This window comes from Megascapheus bottae, chromosome 2 (assembly GCF_031878675.1).
Source record: "Megascapheus bottae isolate mThoBot1 chromosome 2, mThoBot2.hap1, whole genome shotgun sequence".
NCBI classification, from domain to species: Eukaryota; Metazoa; Chordata; class Mammalia; order Rodentia; family Geomyidae; genus Megascapheus; species Megascapheus bottae.
The window spans coordinates 19242316-19267005 of record NC_143510.1 but is presented as its reverse complement, the minus strand read 5'-3'; the positions used below and the strand labels follow the sequence as shown (position 1 = coordinate 19267005).

Sequence of the window (24690 nt, the reverse complement as noted above, 5' to 3'; positions counted from 1 at the left end):
CAGTCAACTTCAATAGAAAGTAGCCTCTATCCACAAGGTGTCAAATGTTATGGGGTCAAGAGGAGGGGATTCCATATCCCAGCAGAGTCCACCACACAGAGACAGTCTCATATAAAAAGGTGAATTTATTGGGGAAGTAGATGGAGAACTGACCAGCCAGGGACACAGTGCAGACTCAGGAGCTGACACTGTGACCCCGAGCAGCACTCATGCTGGGTTTTTAAGGGCAAAACCCATGTGGTCGAAACTGGCCACACAGGTGGCCAATGGGATAGTTACCTACACAGAGGGACCATTGCCAGCTCTGGCCACATGCAGGTAGCCAATAGGGTTACAGCCCAGTGTTTGAATTTACCTATCACCTTAGTTGGAGTTGGTGGGCAAATTGGGAAGGTCTCCACACAAAGCAGGCCCACCTCATGGGGGGTGGGGAGAAGGTCAAGGTTGCCCCTCCCTAGAAAGGCAAAGGTGGCTGGGCTGTACCAGGTATCCATCCTCATGGGGGGTGGGGAGGTCAAGGTGGCTGGGCTGTACCATTGTTAACCTTCCACAATGGGGTGGCGAGCTCTTAGGCATTCAGGATGGCACCAGTCCCTCCTCCCCTTAACACTCCTTGCTCCCCTTAACAAAATGGCTTAACACTCAGTTTGTCAGGCTATCCCCCCCCCACCCACACACTATCCTGCTCGAGGTCCCAGGCTGCTCTGGAACCCATCTTCAAGTCTAGAACCACAGATCAAGCTGGTGGATCCACTGGTGGTTCCACTAGAATCTCCATCAGCAGAGGACTGCTCCTTGCCAGGCTAGAAGGCCCCATCTCCTCCCTAGTTACTATGTTACCCACAGAGGCTATTTGCCCAAATGTGTGAGATTCAGGTAGACCAGATGGGGGCTATCTGGATCAATAACAGAAAGCCCACAAACAAGGTAATTTTGAAATTGCATACCTGATCTGGAGTTGACATCACTCCTATCTGAACTTCGCTTTCCTGATTAATGACCTGAGTTTTGTGTAACCAGCTTATATAAAACCCAGCATTTCCCCATCCTGGGGGTTAGGACTTCTTTCTGGCACTAGTCCAGTTCCAGTCACCAGCAATAAACTCCTTTATCCTCTCAAAAAACTATTCCTGATCTTTGCTGGTCTGTATTCTCCAGCTGTGCTGGGCAGTCATTGTTCCTGGAAGTAGTAGAGGGGAAGAGTAACCACCAGCCTCCCTAGCCCTCCTGCGTAAGTAAGGCAAGTCTGAGGCCAGCTGCAGGAGTTCTTGGGCAGATGCGTTACTCCATGTCATTAATCTGGGGCTCAAAAAGCACTAAATGACTATCTTAAACTTCCAGTTCTCAACCCTCAGACCCCCATTGTTTTCAGGATTATCTTCTAAGTTAACTAAAATAGCCCCAGAGGAGCTGAGAGAATAGGTTCCACTTCACAAAAATTTCTTGCCTGGCCCTCAGCTGTACAGCTCAGGGCTAAAGGACACGAAGTGGCTCCAGTCTAATGCACTGTGATGCATCACCTCTCCACCTGTGCCCAGGATAAAGAATTCCTGCCTTAAAAACAAGACACTTTTTTTCCAAGGATACATTTAACTGTGCTAAACTCTCAGGATTGCCCATAGGGCAATAATGGAGTGAAGCTGAAGACTTAAAAAAAGGGGGGGGGGTGGAGTTTGGCCTAGTGGTAGAGTGCTTGCCTAGCATGCATGAAGGTACTTGGGTTGGATTCCTCAGTACCACATACATAGAAAATTAAAAAAAAAAAAAAGCTAGAGTGGTGCCGTGACTCAGGTGGTAGATCTGTAGCCTTGAGAAAGCTCAAGGACCATGCTCAGGCCCTGAGTTCAAGCCCCAGGACTGACAAAAAAAAGCCACAGGTGTGGCTCCTCAGTTCCCCTTGTGGATATGGGGAAGCAGGGGGCCCAGCAACAGAACAACAGCAGGGTGCAATACAGCTCTGAGGGCTCCACACATGAGGGCTCCCAGTGGCTCAGCTCCTAACTCTCAGCCGCCTCAGCTGTAAAGCAGAGGGAGCTGACCCCTTTGAACAGCTGCTGCTCCAGAGGCATAGCTCTGAGATTCTATTTCCAAGGCCTGGAGTATTGGGAGGGATACACAGGAAGAGATGCACAGAAACAAAGGGCTGGCCAGGTGTCAGGGTGGGCCTCAGACTGGTTAGGTGCACAGGGTCCTGGGGCCAGCAATGTACCCTTGTATTTCTGAACCCCTCTGTGGCTGAGCTGGGATGCATGCAGCATCTCCTGTCTCACAAACTTCTCTCTCACCTTTTCTCATCCTGCCACGCCACTCACAGCATGTAACTATAAAACAACTGGGAGCTCTGCTAGAAGGGGCTCAGCCTACCTTGGGCAAGCCAGAGCTCTGGCAGCTGAGGTCCCTCATTCATGTAGGTGGGGCCGGTGAGGAAACTCTCCAGCTTCTACCACCCTTAAGTAGGACAACTCCAGGTCTGTCCTACAGAGACACCAGTCTCACTAGACAGAGCTCTCAGTGCCCACAGGTGCAGCAGCTCATCAACAAACACCTCCATATTCCCTAAAGGGAATTTATAAGACGTTTCCCCAGGACCACACAATCCTCCTCTCCCCAAGATGCCAGTCAACAACTCCTGGTAGGCTGCCTGCTGACACTATGTGATGTCAGGGAAGAACTAAAGCTTCACACGTGGTACAGGAATCTTTTTCTGAAGAGGACACAGGACTTACCTTGAGGCCTTGCAACTCATGTTGTCTCCAGTCCAATATTTGTGAGTGGCAGTCTGGGCCTCCACAGAACCCTCTCCCCTTACCCCCAGCAGTCCTGTTTGCCCATCATCTTGTCAATAAATCCTCCTTCACAAAGACATACACGAGCCACTTTGAGCCTATGGGCTGTTGCTGACTAACCTTTGGTTAGAGTCAAGCCAGCCAGCTCCTACAATGCTGTGGCAGACCTCTACACTCCTACAGCAGAGTGAGTGAAACCCTGGTCTTTGGAATCCTGCTCTCTCAGGACTGCCCTCCTTTCACCACATACAGGTAAGCTGGAACTTTCCACATGTGACTGGTGGCTCATAGCTGTAACACTAGCTAATCAGGAGACTGAGATCAAAGGATTGTGGTTTGAAGCCAGTCCAGGTAGAGAAGTCAGAGATTTCTATCCAGTTAGTCACCAAAAAAGCCAGAAGTTAGACAGGGAGCGTGGCCTAGTGGTAGAATGTGTGCCCAGCATGCAGGAAGCCCTGGGTTCAATTCCTCGGTACCACAAACATAGAAACGGTCACCTGGAAAAGCCCCGAGGGGCCGGAAGAGGCGGCACGTGCGGAGAGATCACTTCCGGAAGCGCCAGGGTCAACCGGAAGTGCGGGAGGGCGAGGCCTCCCGAGGCCTCCGGAGGCAGCAAGCGTCGCCCAGAGCCCTGGGCCAGGCCTGTCGATGGGTAAACCGCCGTGTCTGAACAAATGAAGGCAGATGAGGCAGCCAGCCTCGCCGTAACTGGTCCCTGGGTCCCAGAGACAGCAGCCTGTCTGGCTAGTCCCCTAAAAATGCCTGTCCTCAGGCCCCCCGTGCTCCTGGATGAGCCTTCCCTGTTGCTCTCAAGGCGCATGGGCCATGAACAAAGCAGTTCCATTCCTTTTCTGCCCTATCTTTTCCTTACAGGGTTGGTTTCTGGGCTCACAGCTTTGCCTCCTGGGAAGCAGTGGTTCCGAGGGTGAGCTTGCCTGCAGTAACAGCCCTGGCCTTGACTCCTTAGCTGTGGGAAGGGCTCTGTAGTCACCTGTCCATTTATGAGCATGGTTATGGTTCTACCCACTCCTTCTGGCTCTTTATCTGGAGAATTCTGACTGCTACACAGCTTTCTACTAATCTCAGCATCATCACATTACATTCACCTGGGGGGATTTTCTTTCTTTTTTTTCAAATCCTGTTGATCAACTAAGAATACTCAGCAGAGGCCAGGCATCCACAATGTAAACAAACCCCTGGGTATTACCAATAATGTAGGGAAGAATGAAAACTACTGTTCTAAACCAAGTGCTGAAAACTAGTTGCCTATAGACTGAGTTAAGCCAATGTATTTGTTTAATAAAATACTTTTTAGTTTTTCTTTGCCAGTTCTAGGGCTCAAACTCAGGTCTGGGCACTGCCCTTGAGCTTTCTCAAGGCTAGCACTCTGCCACTTGAACCACAGCACCACTTCCAGCTTTTTCTATGTCTGTGGCACTAAGGAATGGAACCCAGGGCTTCGTGCATGCTAAGCAAGCACTCTACCAATAGGCCAAACTCCAGCCCTGTTCTTAATTTATTCTAGAAGAAAACTTACAAATGTTCAGAGCCTTTTTTAGAGAAATTTTGAGATACAGATGCTGTGGTAGTAAATCTTTCTGAGAGTATACCACAAGCTCCACGAGTCTCTGTTGCTTTAGCCCTGCCTTCCTCGTTGGTTCTCAATCTCTGAAAGCACTATGGCACTGTTACTCAGTAGCCTTAGAACAATAACTTGACCAGCTGGAAAGATGTAAGGCAATAGAGAAAAAACATGAATAGTGGGGAGAAGGACCAAAGTGACTGAAACTGAGACATCCTAGAAACAGTCTTTTCATTGAGAGAGACAGTTTGAAAGGAAGAGACAAGGGAAGTCTCATTCTGCTTTCCACTAATACGACATAGTTCACCCTCCATTTACATATGCATATTTCTTCTTTCAATCTTATCATGCAGTTTTTCTATTTGAGTCTTAACTTCCACCACATTTAATCATTTCATGGTTTTTTGTTATCATAAAAACTTTAAAAACTTCAGTTTCTATTTTTTTTGGTGTAAAAATTCAATCAGCTGTATGAAATACAACTGACTTTTGCACATTGGTCCCGACAACCTCACTAGGCTTCCCTGTTGATATAATTTCATAGTTTTAGGCCACAGAATTTATAAGCAGAATCAGGACCAGGCTGACACAAGAAGAACTATGGAACTCACCCAACGGAACACAGCGAATGTCCTGCTGATTGTGATGTCAGGAGATTTTTGTTTGTTTTCTTTTCTGCAAGTCCTGGAGCTTCCAGCTTTTTTATGTCTGTGGTACCAAGGAATGGAACCCAGGGCTTTGTGCATGCTAGCACTCCACACTTGACCACTAGGCCACACTCCTGGCCCATGTCAGAAGATTTCTTTCTTTCTTTTTGGTTGGTGGTGGGGCTTGAATTCTGGGCCTAGGAACTGTCCCAGAGCTCTTCAGCTGAAGAATATCTCTCTAGCACTTAAGCCACAGTGCCACTTCTGGTTTTTCTAATGATTAATTGGAGATAAGAGTCTCACGGACTTTTGTGCCCAGGCTGGCTTTGAATTGAGATACTCAGATCTCAGCCTCTGAGTAGCTAGGATTACAGATGTGAGCCACCGTACCAGGCTAATGTCAGATTTCTTGAACAACCTCGATCTGATGATAAGCAAGACTCCATCTCCACTAAAACTGAAAACATCAATTCTTCAAAATATTAAATGGGGAGAATTAAAAAAGAAAAAGGCAGAAAATTCATTGGAAATTGCAGATAGGTCTCCATCATAAATGCCACTAAAGGAGATTCAAATGACCACAGAACAAATAAAAAGTGTCCGAATTCAGGAGTGATAAAGTGCAAATCAAAGCCATAAGAAGATGAGTCTGTACTATCAATATGTGGCTTAAGGTGAGAGAACTGAAGACTGTCTACCATTCTAAACTAATATATCTAGCAAATCAAGTTTATTAAATTATTTAGGATGAGATTCTCATTAAATGCAATACTAAACAGTCCAATGCTGTCCACTGAGATAGCAAAACTGTGAAGTGTGGTATCCTTTTACTTTAGCACTATAGTGTTGGCAAATAGCAAATATAAACAAAGCTACTGTTTGTTTGTTTTTTAATGTGACTGAGAGCCACCAAAATACCAACAAGGACTTAATTTAATCACTTGTGTGTTCTGTTGATCTATGGCATTGTTTTGAGCAATAAACTAAAAGACATAGTAACTCACACATGATAATGTTTGTTCTTCATTGCTTTCATTGGAGCATGTTGTAAGAACCAACATGAACACATAATTCTTATTCAATGACTAGTAATAAGGTAAAAGATTAAAAGTATATTCAGATCTCAGTGTGGTAGCAGACTTATAATCTCAGCACTCCAGGGGCTGATGTAGGAGAATCATGAGTTCAAGCCCAGCCTCATCTGTATAGAGTCCCTTCTAAAAAACACAAGCAAACAAGCAAGCAAGCAAGAGATAGATGGTGGATAGCTAGATCACATCCTGGCTCCAGAGAAGGTGGGTTTATTTAATCTGTGCTTCCTTTTAGCTGAATACTGTTTCCATAGGGCAAAGGGAAATGAAGCTCCTCTGATGCCCCAATTCCTGAACCTTTAGTAATTCACTCAGCCCAGAGGCCTTAAGAAATCTAGACCAGCACTGAATTGGAAATCCTCAAAAGCAAGGATCACACATGCTCTTCAATAAATAGTAAACAAGCAGGCTATAAAAGGAAAATTACTGTCACAGGGGGTTTTACAGCCTATTTATTTGAATTTCAGTTATTGTTACAAGAATTTATAGTGCATTTATCATCCTGAAAAAATCATTTATCTTCAGGCAACTGAAGCAATAAGAAAACCATAGCATTTAATTTTACCCACAACATTTCCTTTAATCCGATCTGACACCATAAAATAAAGGAATCAGAATTTACTGGCTCAGGATAATTCCTCTCAGCAGCTATCCGAAAGACTAATTACTTGAGGATGACTAGTAGGATTCATTTGTGTTTGGATTGTAAAAATGAAGGACGGAAGGTAGAAGATCAATAGCAGATATGTGCAGCCCAGGCTTGGAATCTAAGATGTGATCTTAGCTCCAGGAGGGACCTTCACCCCCCTTCATCCCAAAGAGGGTGCTCCAGAAGAACTCCTTTCAAAGCCAGCAAAAGTCAGAGGTACCTGCTGTGGGTTCAGAAGAAGGCATTAGGCGACATCAAATAGGTCTGACCTTCTTTATCACTACAGTGAGTGGGACCTCAATTTGCCTTTTCTCCTAATTATCATTCACATGGATTTTCCAGAACTTTCTGTATTTAGAAAATGCCATGAGCCATCTCCAGGATATAGAAACAAAAGCCATATAATAAGTGATTGTTGTCCTTAATGTACTATGTTATCTCTCATCTCTTTTGCTGTCCCTTCGTTATCTCATATTGTTACAGTATTTTACCTTGTTATCTGATATATTATATATATGCTTATTTGGTTATTTGAAATTGGATAGGGAAGGGGGGAAAACAAGATGAGGGGCGGGGGTGGGGGGAGGGAAATGGAGACCAAGACATGAGAAAGGGTATCAATGTTTGTGAAGTAATGCACCTTCTATCTGGTGAACATAATGTAACCCTTCTATTAATTACAATAAAAATATATGAAAAAAAAGAAAATAGCATGAGCCAACAGCAGATGTGTGAAAGGAGAAGAGCAAAAAGATCTTCACCCCCTTTTCCCAACCAGTACAATTATTTCCTTTCCCTTACATGTCCCTGAAAATGAAACAGAGACCAGAGTAAAAATGATCTTTGCACAGGTCAGCTTTTTTTTTTCCCTTCCTCCTTTTTGGAAGCAACTTGTATGACTTTCTTCGCTGAAAAATAAACAAGGCCTTCTAGTTTCTACTTCTAAGCTCTGGTTAGTGGGAGCTTTTCCTGTACTTCAATGGTTTCTATAACTTGCTACATAGTTATTAAAATGAACTTTAACATTTGATATGCAAATTTAGTGCTGAGTGCTGGTGACTCACACCTATAACTGCAGCTCCTCCCAAGGCTGAGATCTGAAGATCCTGGCTTGAAGTCAGCCCAGGCAGGAAAGCCCATGAGACTCCAATAAACTACCAAAAATCTGGAGGTGGAACTGTGGCTCAAGCAATAAAGTACTAGGCTTGAGGGGGGAGAAAAGGTCATGGATTCTGCAGTTGGCTGCCTGCAGGCCTTACCACTCCTTACCATCCACTTCTGACATCTATACCACCTGTGTAGTCCCTGGGACCATTTATAGTTATAGCCCCTTTTCCCCTTCTAGTCACCAAACAACCCCACCAGCTCACTTCCCTTTGAAGATCTGTGATGAGCTTTTAGTTGTAATTCATAAAGCTGGTGAACTTCTATAATCTTCCCTGGTGGACACTTTGTTGAACTTGGATGAGTCAGGAATGGCCCATCTTGCACTTGAACTGTTTGTCCTACCTGCATTCATATCATTAAAAAACCTCGTTCGTATCATTAAAAAAAACCCTATTGATTCATGCCCTTTTATTGTTAATGTGACAGTATCCTGTGTGATGTCTTTTCAGGACCAATAAATATTTGTCTGTCACATGAACTATTAGAAAAAGGTAAGATGCAAACTGTGGTGTTAATAGAAGTACACAGATTGTAGTAATAATGTGCGCCTAGCTTATACTGAGATTGCTTGACTAATCAGACACTCACTTAGGGTAAATGCATGTGGCTACTTCCTGTTTCAATGACTTTCTCTCAGGTCAGCATTCTGAAAATGGAGACTAAAGTTTACCAACAGCTTAAGTTATCATCCACTGAAATGGCTGTTTCATAGAGTTGAGACCAGTCTATGGACATCTCCTTAAGGCCAAAGCTGAACAATACTCCTTGGCTGAAGTAAGACCAACACATAAGAATGTCATGCCAGTAGCCTACCCTGCACACAGCTATGGCAGACGTCACTAGTCCATCAGTGACATGTGGCATGTGACTGACAGACCTTGATCAACTGGAACAACTTACCTGGCCTGTGTTTTCAGAAAGCTTTAACACCTCAAAAACATTTTAAGTTGTTAACTTGACTGCCTGTTGTCAGTTAATGCTGTTAACGGACACAACATTGATGAGAAAGGCTCAGAGGGTACCACACCTGCATGAGATGACTTCCACCACTCAAGCTCAGTGCTATGATCTTGTAACTTGGCAGTGAAAACCATTGGTAACCAAAGAGAAAGACCAAGACAAACAGAACACATGGATCAAAGAGGTACTAGTAGGGAAAGAGATAAAAAGTTAAGAAGGATCTAAATAATTACAAAACAAAACCAGACTACTATAAAAAAGCAGTCACCACAAAACAAGAGGTTTTATTAATGCCAACATGACATAGATCAATGTCATTGCTAGCCTGAGAAAAACTCTTCAAAGACATTGAGCAAAGGCACAGAGATTAAGGAAATGAGAAAAATTAAGATCAGGAAGTTAAAACATTCATCTCACAGGAATACTGGGAAGAAAGAACGGGAGAGCATTGGAGAACCTACAATTAAACCATAGAAAAAATATAACACAAGATTGCATAATAAAAGGGCTTTGGGTTTGGGGTGTAGGTCAAGTAGTAGAGCATCTGCCTATGGTGAGAGAGGCCCTGACTCCAAATATTAACACAGCATATAAAGAAAAAAGGCTCTAAGGACCAGGATGAGGATGCAGCCTAGAGGTAAAAGGCTTGCCTAGAATGCTTGAGGTCCTGGGGTCCATCCCCCACACTGAAAATGAAAGATGGACCAATGGCCATGGACATGGAACACCTCAGACATACTACAGATGCCTCAGCCTGTGTCCTTGACCTCACCTCAGACTGACACCTCGTTAGACTCCAGTGGTCTACCTGTCGTCTCACCTCAGGTAAGTTCAATGCAGCAAGCACTTATGATTTAAACTTGCTTTTGGAAGCTTGGGATCACTAATGCAGATTTAGGAAAATTATAACATCATAAAGACTGGCTATTGCTTTCTTACCTTAGAGCCAATCAATGCATGGAGAGTTAGGCTGAGGGCACACCTACAGTGGTAGAACACCCTCCTAGGCAACTCAAGGACTGAAATCCCAGCTTTGAGTGACACCAAGCAAGAACCACAGAAAGAGTTTGGAGCTGGATCAATGTCTGGGGTCCTGGTTCACATGCAAGAGGCTCTAGAGGAAAATAAAAGCTGTGAACTGAACCCAGTCTACTCACAGAGCTGATTGTTTTAGGCTTAAGGATTTGAGGATCCCGTCTTTCTAGAAGAGGTGAACCCTCTACCAACCCCAGAGTTCCTATGCACTTTTCCAGCCCCACTTATCCACAGCAATAAATTTTAACCAATAATAAAGCAAATTATGGCAGCTTATGTCCTGGTGTAAGCTTTACGCATCTTATCAACCTGTCCTTAAAAGAACCCTGTGAGGGAAAAAAAGTATTTAGCACTTCTGAGTGCTAAGACTCCTCTGGCTAGAGTCTCTCCTTTCCAGGGCTTCCCTCAGCCCCTAATTACTCCTGTGTCTTTGTAATTATGTGAATAAACGTCTCTCTTCCTTCTACACTGTGAGTTACATGGGGCTAGCCACACCTGTGTTTGTTCAGAGTGAATCCCTACTGTCTAACATGTACTAAAAAATCACAGGAAGTCTCAGTGGATTCTAAAGAACTTGTTTTTAGCATTGAAAAAAAATGATAAAATGCCAACTGCCTGATTGTTTCTTACAAGATAATACCCAACTTGGTAGCTCAGAGATGGAATGTGCATTTGAAATTCAAATCAGCATGGCATAGTGCTTAGGAATATATGATTGGAGCAGGTAGGTCTTATTCAAATCCTGTGTTGAACATGCTCTGGGGAAACTTAATTAGAATGTAATTTTTTTTCTTCATCTATAAAACAGGATGGAATGTGTCTTGATTACAGTTTTGCATTACTGTAAGATAATACCTGAGACAATAAGCTTAAAAACAGGGAAAATATATTTTAGCCCAGAGTTTTGGAGGTTTTAGTGTAGGTCAATCTTTTGGGGGTAGAAATGTGTATGATGAGGCATTTTCACCTCATGGCAGCCAGGAAGCAGAGGAAGAGGAAGGGCTAAGGTCCTCAAGTCCCTCACCCTCAGAGATCTGAGAGCTGTCACTAGGCTGAACCTCTTATAGTTTCTACCACCTCCTAATAGCACTGAACCAGGAACCAAGTCTTTAACTCATGTACTTTAGGGTACATAGAATATCCAAACAGCAAATGAAATATACAAACACATTCCCTTGGTACACAGAAAGACCCTGTTCAATGTAACCAATGGAAAACAATATTAGGTCTTCTGCCCATGTTCAACATCAGCTAAGCCATAAGCAGCCCCAGAAAATGGCAGCTGGGCCTGTCCACCTTAAGCATTCTTACTGAATGAATAGAGCAGAGTAATTCTATGACTGTATTAAAATTTGTACGTCTAACTTTTTAATACTTGATTACAAGATTCAGTAAAGTCAAAGCACCCTGCATATAAACAGGACCTCAGGACTAAGATTACATTGCAAGTCGATGACTTCTCCGTGTAGTGTGGATAACCCCAAATCCATCAGTGTTCAGAAGGGTACCCCATAGTATTCCCAACACTCAGCCTGAGGGCACTACCCTCACAATACAATGCTTCTCAGTCATACCACCATGAGAAAGAGGAGGTGAACATCTGGGTTAGATGACTTCTCACTATTCAGAAGTTGATTGCCATAGTAGAGAACAGACTCACACCAGCAATACATAAACATATGAAAAGAAAAGGTAGGTATGTTCAGTGAAGATTTACCAGTTTGTTCTTTTTCCTGGTTACTCTGGTTACACATCCCTAAATGGGTGTGTGTGTGTGTGTGTGTGTGTGTGTGTGTGTGTGTGTGTGTGTGTGTGTATGTGTACACACATGTTCAGTGAAATGGAACACAATAGTCAAATCTACAAGGAATGAGTTGAATTTACTGTAACTTCCATGGGAGCCTTCAAAGGATTGTAGGTGATGGAAGGAAGCTTGCATGTGAACCCAAGTATCTCACAACATAGGAGTACCAGGAACCTGAGTAGCCCACAAGTCAGAAAACCCAGGAGCAAGGAACTCGTTTTTATTGATCAGTGGGACTATTATAAGATTCCAGCAAATTTAGTCCAGAGCAGGTCAATAAAATTCTTGGTAAGAGAAAACTGTGTATAAATCATAAATCATAACGTTGGTCCCAGTCAGTTTGATCAATGTTTTCTGTTTCCCTATGCATGAGGAAGAGGAAACTCCTAGCTCAATAAGCCATGAATTTGTTGTACTCTGCTGGTCTGCAGCAGAACTGGCTGAAGGTATCTCTGCTGGGTCAGGATCTAGACTAACAGGAAAAACATAGCTGCTTTGGGACTGCCTCCTGGACCACACACGCCTGACAGTTCCCATCCCCTGGCTTTTATCATTAAAAAGCAGAACAAGCCCCAGGCCAGATCCAGAATCCACACGACCCCTAAAGACTTGAAAATATCAAGCATTGAATTTTATTTTTTCTACCTGCATTCTCCGCGTGTAGATCTCACCAACTCCTTCAGTATAAGACTGTGGATTCCAAGCCTGTACAAAGTACAACAAATTACATGTTTCTTGTGATTAGAGTGATTCGACTCACCTGTTAATGTCTGCTATTATCACAAACACAACCATTTGCTTTCAATCTCACTGTACTTTAAAAGCTAGTTTCTATGACTTCTAGATTTTTTACTTTCACACAAATATTGCTACTTATGGAATTTTAGGATTTCTTTTTTTTTTTTTTTTTTTGCCAGTCCTGGGCTTGAGCTCAGGGCCTGAGCACTGCCCTTGGACTTTCTCAAGGCTAGAACTCTACCACTTGAGCCTCAGCACCACTTCCGGCTTTTTCTATATATGTGGTACCAAGGAATCGAACCCGGTCTTTGTGCATGCTAGGCAAGCACTTTAACCACTACGCCAAACTCCCGGCCCGGAACCCTAGGATTTCTAACAACAATCTATGTTATTTTATTTCTCATTCTAAGAATCTAGTTTACTCTGCAATTTTTGATTCCTTTTTCCTCTGTTAAGAGTTCATTTCTGAGCTAAGGAGCCCTAAGATACTGGTTTTGGATAGCTGTTATGTGGAGAGTGGCACTGTTACCTAAGCATCAGGCAGGATTCACTTCTAACCAGGATTGCATCTAGCTAGGGGCTAGTAGAGATGGGCAACTGGATGTAAGTGTACTTGAGCAAAGGAATTGTTTAAGACATATTCAGAAGCCTGGGTGAAAGGAAATGAATGATTCTGTTCTGGCCCTCTCCCCAGCCTCAAGGAAATAATGGGGTACCCAGCTGAAGGTCACATACATGTATCTGGCCCATGGACCTGAACCACTGGACACAAACTACCAGTCATTAACACAGAGTTTTTACTCTGCCAATTTTGGTTTGGGAAAAACAGTACATAAGCTGTATTGGTTTCAGCATCTTAAAAAAAAATAAAAACAAAGGGCCCTAGATCGTGGCCTAGTGGTAAACTGCTTGCCTAGCAATGCATGAAGCTCTTGGTCCTATTCCTAGGTACCACATACACAGAAAAACCCAGAAGTGGTGCTATGGCTCATGTGGTAGAGTACTAGCCTTGAGAAAGCCCCAAAACAGTGCCGAGGCCCTGAATTCAAGCCCCAGGACTGGCAAAAAAATAGCATGATGTTTCACTGGTTTTGAAAACAAAGGTGTGGTTTAAAAACTCACCTGTGATGGGGGAAAAAAAAATCCTTCCTCAAGACTGAAGAAGAAACAAAGACTCCCTGAGATAAACCAAACCTGGAAGGCATTGTCATGTGTAGACCTGGTGGGAAGCGAGGCCTGCTCAGAACCTCCCAGTTCTCTCCCACTTGCTGCTCGAATGTCCAGGTACCCTTCACTAGGACTTGTCCCCAAGCCTAAGAGGGCAGCTGTGTGTGTAGGGGGGGGGGTGTTCTGTGTTCACAGTCAGATGTCAAAACCCTACTAAAAGCCCAGTCAAGCCAGACTAGCGACTAATGTTTAACACAGCCATTCCAGCAAATAATTAGCTCTTCTTCAGAGTGTACTGTTTTAAGCTAGAACATGTGAAAGTGAAAGTTCCATGAAAAGTACATACTGCTCTTGGAGAAGTATCATAAAACATCTTTTTAATGTGAACACTACTTCATACAATGAAGAACTATTTACAAGGTGTTCTTCGAGATCGGCTGCTTCCGCATTGTTTCCACTGTGCTGACAGCAAGTCTTCAGCTGGGTAGTTCAGTCCAATTGCACATTCTCCTTGTCCTTGATGGCTCTGTTTACTTACATTCTCCTCCGTAATTATGGCTCAGCAGGCATGCCACCAAAATAGTCTACAACCCGGAGATTCTGACACCCCACCTAATAAAATGTGTCGATTAGGTTTCTCACCAATAAATACTCATTTGACAATTCAAATCCCTTCCTGTCTTAAGAAAGTGTTTTCACTTAGGAAAAGTTTGTTTCTCAAGGGAACTAGAGTGAAAAGAACCTGTTCTTCATACTGAAACTCAGGATGGCTGTTGTATACAAATATAGCATATTTTGGCCAGGGATATAATAATTTCTTGTTCCCGAGTTTATCTGCCTTCACACGTAGGATTGCTACACACATTCACAGTTTTAATAGACTGTAATTAGCTATTCCAGTTGTGCTTGAAAATCCCCAAGATTATGTTCATAGTGAGTGCAAAGCAAATGTTTCATTTGATTACAGTTGGTCCTAGAGCTATAAACTCTGAGACGATGTACAAGTCCCCTTAATCTCCCTGTCCTTCATTCACTTTTTCAGGTATGACTTCCAGGCTCCGACGTGGCTTCTGGACCTCAGCATTTTCAGTGCCTGGTTTGTTCAGCCCGCATGAAACAGCAGCATAATGGATTTGCTTCAGGTTCTCCAGAGTCTCATTCTTAGCATATTTCAAAAGATCCGCTTGTCCCTGTGACAAAACATGTGATTCAACAGTATTAGGTATGAATTCATGATAAAGGTCTTCTGCTGAAAAAGAAGTGTATTGATTCTGTCCAGGGTGTGTTTATTATTGGCACTATATCTGAATAGGTGGCTTTTAATAAGGAATGAGCTTGCTTTTCCAGTTTCGGTGTTACACTACTACTCTCAAGCATGCTGGCCTTTCAGCTCTTTCCCTCTTAGGTTTAACTGAAGATGCCTCATGTATGGATGGTACCTGACTATCTTGGGTAAAATAGCATCTTTCCTTGTCTGGTCAGTTTTACTTTTTTCCTTTTAAATGAAAAAAAGTGGCTTTTTGTTTTGTTTTGTTTTCAAATAAAAGAAGTATCAAATCACAGAAGGATATAAAGATAGTTTAGTGAGATGTCTATTTTTCCAGAATTTTTCTGATGGCTACATCTCACCTATTACAGTATGATATCAGAAGCAGGACACTGTCATTGACCATTTGCCTCTATTTATGCTATATTACTGTCAAAGGTAACAGTATTGAAGTCAAGACACAGGACCAGCGCTCCCCTCCTCCATCCCTCTGCCCTGACATCCACTATGTCAGGTCATAAGGGAGACTCCAGACAGCCCTAGGGTCCTGAGCATAGGCAAGCCTTTATGCTGAAGGAAGAAGAAAAAGAGCTTTCTACTCTGGAGAGATGTTCCTAACCCAGTTTTGGCTTCTCTTATGAGGTTTGGACACCAGCCAGGCATTCACACAACCTAATAGATACAAAGGTCAGGAAAAGGGTCGAGAGATTGAATCATAGACAATGGAAGTCTGGCATTAGAGCTGATATTGGCCAGTATAGTTTGTCTGACTTGTATAGCTTGAGTTTGGGGGGCCAAAGTATTGTTTGGTGGGGATTGAGGTTGTCTTACACATCTTAGGGAATTTATCAGCTTGACTCACTGGACACCAGCAGCATCTCTCAATTGTGACAGTCGAGAAATGTCTGCAGACGTTCTAAGTGTCTCTTGGGGGACAGGGTGGGTATGGTCCTGGTTGAGAGCCACTGGCTAATGTGTCAGCAGGACTGCAAGGTCACTGAAGTCAGGTGAGGAGGGGGTCCACTCCTCACTGCCACAGATCCCAGTATTCCCATGAAGCATGCTCTTTATTACCTTTCATTTTTTCCAACTCTCCATGCTAACTGTGTTCTATCTACCTCTCAGGCTCTCAATTTATGATTCTTCTCTATAATTTGAAGTTTTCTTTGGCATACTTCCATTTCAAAACTCTCCAGGTATCCCCTTAAAAGTATTCCTGCACAGCGAGGTAATGTGTGAGGGACTTCCCCTCCAGGTGACAGGACCAGAATTAGATTGTAGCCAGTGGTGGCAGCAAATTGCTATGTGACTTTGAACCACCACAAGGTCCAAATCCACAGAATGGCTGTTGCTCACCACTTAGCATTTATGACTTTCCTGCTCCCCAGAGACTTTTAATTAGTGACTATAAATAGATGTTCCATTGCTTTGTTAACCTGAAGGAGCTTCATTTTTATTCATGCTTCTTTGTCATTAAACTCCAATGTTGAAAATCTACTAGATTAAAAAAGACAGTGGGTATAAATATGGCAGATTGTATCAGCAACATAATTTCTTATTTAGGAGCTGATTTGCTGTCATGAGCAGAATTCTATATGCATGCACAGTTTTAGTAGATTGTACTTAGGTTTTAACATTCCAAATACTTTTTAATTAATAAAGTTTCATTTTTGAAAAGAACAGTTTCGGGGGTCGAGAATTTGGCCTAGTGGTAGAGTGCTTGCCTAGCATGCACCAAGAACTGGGTTAAATTCCTTGGTACCAAATACATAGAAAAGCAGAAAGTGGTGCTGTGGCTAAAGGGTTAGAGCACTTATCCTTGAGCAAAGCCCAAGGACAGTGGTCAGGCCCTGAGTTCAGTTCCTAAGACTGGCAAAAAAGGGGCAATTTCAGCTACAAGAAAAAACAGAGCACATGTTGTCTCCATGTCCAAACCCCTTCCACTGACATACGTCAGTGATGGCACGTTCATTACAAGAGAACCTACAGTGGTGTTATATACAATGTATCATCCCAAGTTGACCATTTAGTTGGCTTAGTTTTGTATGGGTTTGAACAAACATCTAATGACATTTTCATCATTAGAATGTCATGTGTAATAGTTTAATCCCTTAAACATTACACCCTACCCAGTCAGTCATTTTCCCACACATCTCCAACCCAACCTTGGCAACCACTAAACTTCATACAGTTGCCACAGCTATGCTATAGAGTGGGAATCACAGAGTAAGTAGCCTTTTATGCCTGAATTCTTTCATTGAGTCCTATGGACTTACAGTTCCTCCATTTCTTTGCATAGCTCAATTGATCATTTCTATCAGCACTGAATGTCATGCCTCTGTCTAGGCTTTCCACCATTCATTTACCCATTCACCTACTCACGGATATTTTGATTACTTTGAAATTAGGCAATTATAAATAAAGCTTCTATGAATGCCATTGTGTAAACACATTTTTTAAGTCATTTGGGTAAATATCAAGGAGTGTGATTATGGTATTAAAGGTTCATAGCTTTAAGCTTTGTGAAAAGCTGCCCAACTATCTTCCAAAGTGACTATACTATTTTGTATTCCTTCCAGCAAGAAAAGTTCCTCTCTGCTTTCCTGCATTTGGTGCTGCCAGTTCTTTGGATTTTGGTCATTCTAATAGGAATAACTTGTTCCTATTTGCAATTTCTAAGGGCACATAGTAGTGAACATCTTTTTATGTGTTTACTTGTCATTTGTATATCTTTTCTGATGATATATCTCTCTTTCTCTGCCCATTTAAATTCCATTGGCGTGCTATGAGAAGTTTGTGTATATTTTGGGAAAACATCCTTAATCAAATATATCTTTTGCAAATATTGTCTCCTAGTCTGTGGCTTGGAGTCTTGTTCTTATTGATATTGTCTTTTATAGAGCAAAAGTTTTTAGTTTTAATGAAGTTAAATTTCTTAGTTTTAATTAATTCAGATCTATAAATTCTTATTTTTTTGTATCTTTAATGATGTAACTAAAATAAATACATCTTTCAAGAAATTGGGCCATTCCCAATCTTGCCAAAGGCTATCTACAAATTCAATGCAATACCCATTAATATCCCAATGCTATTCTTTAAGGAAATTGAAGAAGCAATCCAAAATATTATATGGAATAATAAAAGACCCCACAGAGCAAAAACAATACTTAGCAGGAAGAACAGCACAGGAGGAATTTCAATACCAAACATTAGACTCTATGACAGAGCTACAGTATCCAAAACAGCTTGGTACTGGTACAAGAACAGGCCTCAGGACCAATGGAATAGAATGGAAGACCCAGAAATCAACTCACAGACCTATGGCCACCTCATCTTTGATAAGGGAGCCAAAAAAAATAGAATGGAAAAAAGATAGCCTCTTCAACAAGGGATGTTGGCAGAACTGGATAAGCACCTGCAGAAAACTAAAGTTGGATCCTTCTATGTCACCCTGCACCAGGATTAATTCCAAATGGATCAAAGACATCGAAGTAAAAACAGATAACCTGAAAACTTTATAAGAAGGAATAGGAGATACACTAGGTCTCCTTGGCACAGGTCAAAACTTTCTTAATAAAGACCCAGAAACACAAGAAATCAAAGTCTGGACAAATGGGACTGCATTAAACTGCAGGGCTTCTGTATGGCAAAGGACATAGCAAGCAAGTTAAATAGTCCTCAGAGTGGGAGAAGATGTTCACTAACTGTACAACAGACAAAGGCCTCATATCTAAAATATATCAACAGCTCTCCAAAACAAATCTTCAAAGAAACAACCATCCCGTTAAAAGATGGGCCAAAGACTTAAAGAAAGAGACTTCGCTTAAGAGGAGATAGGAATGGTCTATAGACACATGAAGAAATGCTCAACATCTCTGGTCATAAAAGAAATGCAAATCAAAACAACTCTTAAGATTCCACCTCACTCCAGTTAGAATGGCCATGATCAAAAAATCTAATAACAACAGATGCTGGAGGGGATGTGGCCAGGAGGGATCGCTACTACACTGTTGGTGGGAGTGTAAACTCCTTCAACCACTATAGAAAGCAGTATGGAGGTTCCTCAAAAGACTGAACATAGAGCTCCCCTATGATCCAGCAATTCCACTCGTTGGCATTTATCCGAACTTCAAGAAACAAGGACATACTAAAGCCAACAGCACAATGCTGTTCATTGCAGTACTATTTACCACAGCAAAGATATGAAACCAACCCAGATGACCCTCAGTTGATGAGTGGATCAACAAGATGTGGTATTTATACACAATGGAATTCTATGCTGCCATCAGAAAGAATGACATTGCCCCATTTATAAGGAAATGGAAAGACTTGGAAAAAATCATATTAAGTGAAGTAAGCCAGACCCAAGGAAACATAGACTCAATGGTTTTCCTCATTTGTAATAATTAGTACACACCTAGGACTCTCCTAGCAGAGGATTACAATAAGGTCATACAGAATGAGTCTAAATGAATGGATCTCTAGGATATAGAAACAAGAGCTTTATCTTGTGTGATTGTTGTTCTTAATTTACTTTGTTGTTTCTCTTCTCCTTGGTTGCCCTTTGGTTAATCTTATATTGTTATTGTATCTGACTTTGTTACCTGGTACATTGTATATCCGTTTATTTGTTTATTTGAAATAGGAACAGGAAGGGGGAGGAACAAATGATTGGGAGGGAGTAGAGGGAAGGAAATGGGGACAAAAAAATGAGAAGGGGTATCAATGTGTGAGAAGTAATATCTTTATAAGAAGTACTATCTGGTGAATATAACTGTAATCCTTCTATACATTACCTCAACAATAAAAAATTAAATTAAAAAACAACTAATATACTTTGTCTACTCAGAACAAAAGTTACTATTAATTGTTACAGTCCTTATAAATGGTTGTGCAGTATAAAATGTTCCTATAGTTAAATAATTCAACCCAGGGCAAGTTTATCCCTCCAGGTGAATTTGGAATTTGCTTTTCATCAGTGATTTGTAACATATTTTGTTTCTCTTCTAGGGGAGGAAAGGAATTCTGTAACCAACACTTGTTGTTTAATTTGGGTTTAAATGAGTTAACCACAGTTGATCAGTGTAAATATTTCTTTCTATCCCTCAAATCAGTGGTTTTAGTTATGTGCTCTGTCAAGTCTTTATGGCTCTGTGGAGAAGAGGGAGGAGAGTGGACTTGTGAGCAGACCACACAGTACTTTATCAAAGCAACTCAGCCTTTAATGTGTCTTCTATGGAGTTTGTTACAGATTATCATAACAACATATGGTTCAAATGCTAAAATATTAAAGAGAAAAGAAAAGAAGAGAAAAAAAGAAATTGGGCTATTCCATGAAAGGTTATCAAATTTGTTGGCACAGAAGGTTCATAATGTCTTCTAATCCTTTTAGTGCATACAGAAAGTGCAATCTTCTCACTTTCACTTCAGACACTGATTATTTATGTTATGTAATTTTCTTTTTTCTTTTTCTCCCTTAGCCTGTTTTTTCTAAGTTTTTAGTTTATTGGTTTTTTTTTCTTTTGTTTTTGTGTCAGTCCTGGAGCTTCAATCCAGTGCCTGGGCACAGTCCCTTAATTTTTTTGCTCAAGGCTGGCATTCTACCACTTAAGCCACAGTTAACCTTCTGGTTTTTGACTCATTAGTTGTTGACATAGGAGTCTCACAGCCTTTCATTCCTGGGCTAGCTCTGAACTGCGCTCCTCGGACGTCAGCATCCTGGGTAGCCAGAAGTAGCCAGGGTAGCCAAGCCTCAACCATTGTGCCTATTCAGTTGTGTTGTTTTTGTGTTGGTCCTGGGGCTTGACATCAGGGTCTGAACACTCTCCCAAAGATGTTTTTACTTAATTCTGTTTTATCACTTAACTAGAGATAAGAGTATCTTGGATATTCCTACCTGAGCTGGTTTTGAACCACAGGCCTGAAATGTCTGCCTCCTGAGTAGCTAGAATTACAGGAGTGAACCTCTGGTACTCCATCCATTTTTGTTGTATTTTTTGTTGTTGTTTTGTTGATTTTCTCTGTCATTTTCAGTTTCAAATTTCATTAATTAACAATCTAAAATTACTTTTATTAATGAAAATTAGGGGATCTGTTAGAAATGTCTACTTGGCATATTCTTTGAGACATGACGTATCCAAGACTGACCTTTTCCTCTCATGCTACTTACTCCCTCCCTTACAGCCATCTCCTCCTCCAGCAAAGAAGTTATATTCATGCAGTCACATGGACCAAAGACTCACTGATGCAAACCTTTCTCTTCCATCTCTGTCCCCCCTGTCAGCAGTGTGTGTGCGTGTTCTTGCATAGGTTCTCATTACTTTTTACCATTCTCATTGCCACTACAGCAGCCTAAGCCACAACCATCTTTCTCTGGGTTTATGTCAGCACTTTTCTGACTGGTCCTTCTAGTCTACCTTTTCAACATGACAACCAGAGAGCTCCGATGAAGCACTGTTGGGACATACCTTCTTTCTGCTTAAAATCCTCCAGTGATTTTCTCCAAACAACTCAAGAGGGAACATCACAGTCCTTGTTATTACAGCTGTCCTCATTCATTGTATCTCCCTGCCTGGCCATTCAACCTTCATTATACTGGATTCCAGAATATTCCTTAAATCCAGCAGGTCCTCTCCAGGCAGGCCTCAAGGTCTATACACTCTCCATTTCCTTTGCCTAGAAGGCTCGACCCAGAAATACCCATGATTCACGTCCTTACCTCCTTCAGGTGTCAGTGCTGAAATTTTCCTTACAGTAGAACCCACTTTGAGGGCTCTATCTAAAACAGTAACATTCTGTTCCTTCCCACAACTCTCCTTTTACCTTTTACTGCCTTGTTTCTTGCAACACTTCTTACCATGAGATATGCCTTGTGTTTTGTTTTTATCCCACTAGAATATAAGCCTCCTAAGAGCTGGGATTCTCATGTCCCCTGGTCACTGCTAAATCTTCAGAGCTTAACTCTGTGCCAGGTAAATGGAATAGGATCAGTAAATAGCGATGGATATACAGTACAATGGGAAAGTATCCTCTTACATCTCTATTACTGCCCCCCCCAACTAAGAGCTTTGTCATTTTCCCTATGTTTCTGTCTCTTGCTAAGTATTTTGCTCATTAATTTTTTTTTGGGGGGGGATTTCCTATTCCTCAGCAGAAGTCGTCTTGGTGATTTTCTGTATCAGCACAGAGAGATCTACCACCTGACAACATTTAAGAACAAAAAAATCCCCAGATGGTACAGGATAATTGAGAGACCTTTGAATGTTCTCATTCTTGACCTCTGACTAATCATATGGCCTCTCCACAATCAGGTTGGTGAACCACCATTCTAAAAGTGACCCTAATACATCTGGACCTGGGGGCTGCTTCATGTAGCCCATGGCTTTCAGTCTGCTCTGTGTTGAAACCACCTGCTTGACCTGTTGCAGGCACACAGAACAAGTCTGGGGGAGGTGGTGGTTTGCTGTAGCAGTGATCGTAAGACTTATGAAGATCAGAGGCTATTTAAAATGCCCCTGCCCACAGACACAGCGTATGGAGTTTTGCAGATGTCTACAAGCTGGCTCGGTAGGGTTTTCACATGAAAAAACACAAACCACACGGGTACACTCTGTTTTGAATTTCATAACTTACTCTATTTAGTTTTCATTTCTAAATGTTGTCACAACCTTAGCCCAGAGATGATGTTGAGGACAGTGGTTGGGTCCAGCAGCTGTGCCTGTGGCTTGCCAGGGACTGAACAGAAGTTAAGAGAAGCCAAGAAAGGAAAGATGACAGAGGCCAAAGCCTGAATCTGGACCCAGCTGTACTCAACTCATCAAAATGCTTGTTGACCACAAGAGATGTATCCGTTTTTAAAATGTTACAAATATTTCAAGGCACATCTTCTAGCGCTCAGAGTTTTACACCAAAATTAACAATCATGATTCACTGCTTTTCAGATCTAGAGGTAAAATAACAGGAATGCTATACTCCAGCTGCAGTTTGCAAAGCTCTCTTGTCAGAGTTCATTAGGGAAATTAGTGGACAGCAGAGCTGCATTACTTTGGCAGTGAGGATCCAGTACATGGAGAATGCCTTCCCCAGGCCTCTGCTGCCTGCCTGTACTATGGCCTCCAGACTGGGCAATGGAAAAAAGCCTGAGCCCAGAAAAGAGAAAGGAAAAGACTGCACTCATACCATTTGGGGGGCGGGGCTACCAGAAACACAAAAGCTCTGTTTTCATGCAAACAGGAATATAAGTTGTCAGAGTCTACTTTGGCCTCTACATATCAGCCTGATGCTGACTTTTGGGGGTTGTTTGGGGAATCCAAAGTCCTGACTCCAGGGTGAGATGTGAAGGCACTAGGCTACTGCCTTCCTGGTTTTCACATTCACTGGGAACAGAAAGAGGAAGCAAGCGGATCTCAGATACCCTCATGGTACCCTCCGGACCCCAGACAGGAGAGTGACTGACAGAGGCTAGACAGCAGCAAGGCAGGATGCTGGGCTTGTGAGCCCAGCTGCAGCCCACTTCTCCACCTGCTTGACAACTAGATTTGCATGTATCAAATTCCCCCAACTAAATCACTGTGCTTTAGCTTCTCTGCAAGTCCCCAGGGGGCCTGGGGTAACCTATGTATCCCTCTCAGGTGATGGCACGCAAAGCTAGGGTGCCTCTGCTGCCTCTCATCTGTCTTCAGAGAGCTGAACCTGTAAACCCCTATCACAAATTGCACAATCGGAAATACAATTCAGCTCAACAGGTAGTCACTAATTTCTTCACTGGTTCTGTTTCTGGCATAATAATAGCATGCAATCACACACAGGAAGCCTTTTAGTAAATGTTTTGTGGCTGCTCAGTATTTGGAGTGATGGGAGACTCCCTGAACTGAATACACACATCTCAACCCAATATGAACAATAATGATGTTCCAGTGAGAACAAATGGATGACTCTTGTGGGGGACGTTGACACGGAAGATGGTGCATGCGTGTGGAAAGGATATGGGAAATCTTTGAACCTTCCTCTCCATTTTGCTGTGAACCTAAAATTGCTCCAGAAGTACAAGTCTTTAACAATGATGAATCCTGTGGAAATGATTTAATGCATTTTTTCATAACCACAATTCAAACTGGCCAAAGATGGCCATCAGTGTAATTATAGTAGTAAATCTGAAACCATAAAGCCTAAGGATATGTCAAAGACAAAGCAGGAAGTAACACACAGCAGCAAAGCCTCCTGGGAACATTAGTTACTATTAACTGAGGGACTACTTTGTGCCAGGTGTCATATTAAGCCATGGTAATCTTTGTCCTCACTATTCTTGTTTTGTAAAGAGGAAACTTAAGGGACTCTGTCCAAGGCAGAGTCTAAGTAGCAAATCACATTGTAGCATTTAAGCTCTCTATGTGTGCTTGTCTTCTAGGTAATCTAAAACAGGAGCCCCACCTACAGAAAAGTGAACCCCACAACTTTTTTAACTTTTTGAATAAAGGAAACCAGGGACCCCACCAGAGGCTCCACACCTAAAGAGGTGCCCCTACTTGGCAACATTTTAAAACTAGCTAAGAAGAACCTCCAAATAAGGTTTTGCTTTTTGTGGTTTTGTTTTGGTTTTGGTAGTACTAGGGTTTGAACTCCCCACGGTTTTGTGCTTGCTAGGCAGGAGTTCTACCACTTGAGTCGTGCCTTTAGCTCCCATCCAACTAAAATTTTATATATTCGGCATATCAACCATTATGTAGATAATTTGCTCTTCCTGTGCTAACAGAAATGTAAATTTCCAACCTGTACATGTTGAATGCACAATGAGAGAA

General features: G+C 42.2%; 1 protein-coding gene across 2 annotated transcripts in view; it reads right to left on the bottom strand.

Annotated features, from left to right (window-relative positions):
• Window positions 1-13983: 13983 nt before the first annotated feature.
• Window positions 13984-24690, bottom strand: part of Plcl2 (phospholipase C like 2) — a 160148-nt gene continuing 149441 nt past the window's right edge. For both annotated transcript variants that reach the window (XM_090321858.1, XM_090321865.1), the window contains exon 6: window positions 13984-14816. In XM_090321858.1, coding sequence (XP_090177984.1) covers window positions 14637-14816 — 180 coding nt within the window. In that variant the 3' untranslated portion in view covers window positions 13984-14636. The remainder of the gene's footprint in view (window positions 14817-24690) is intronic.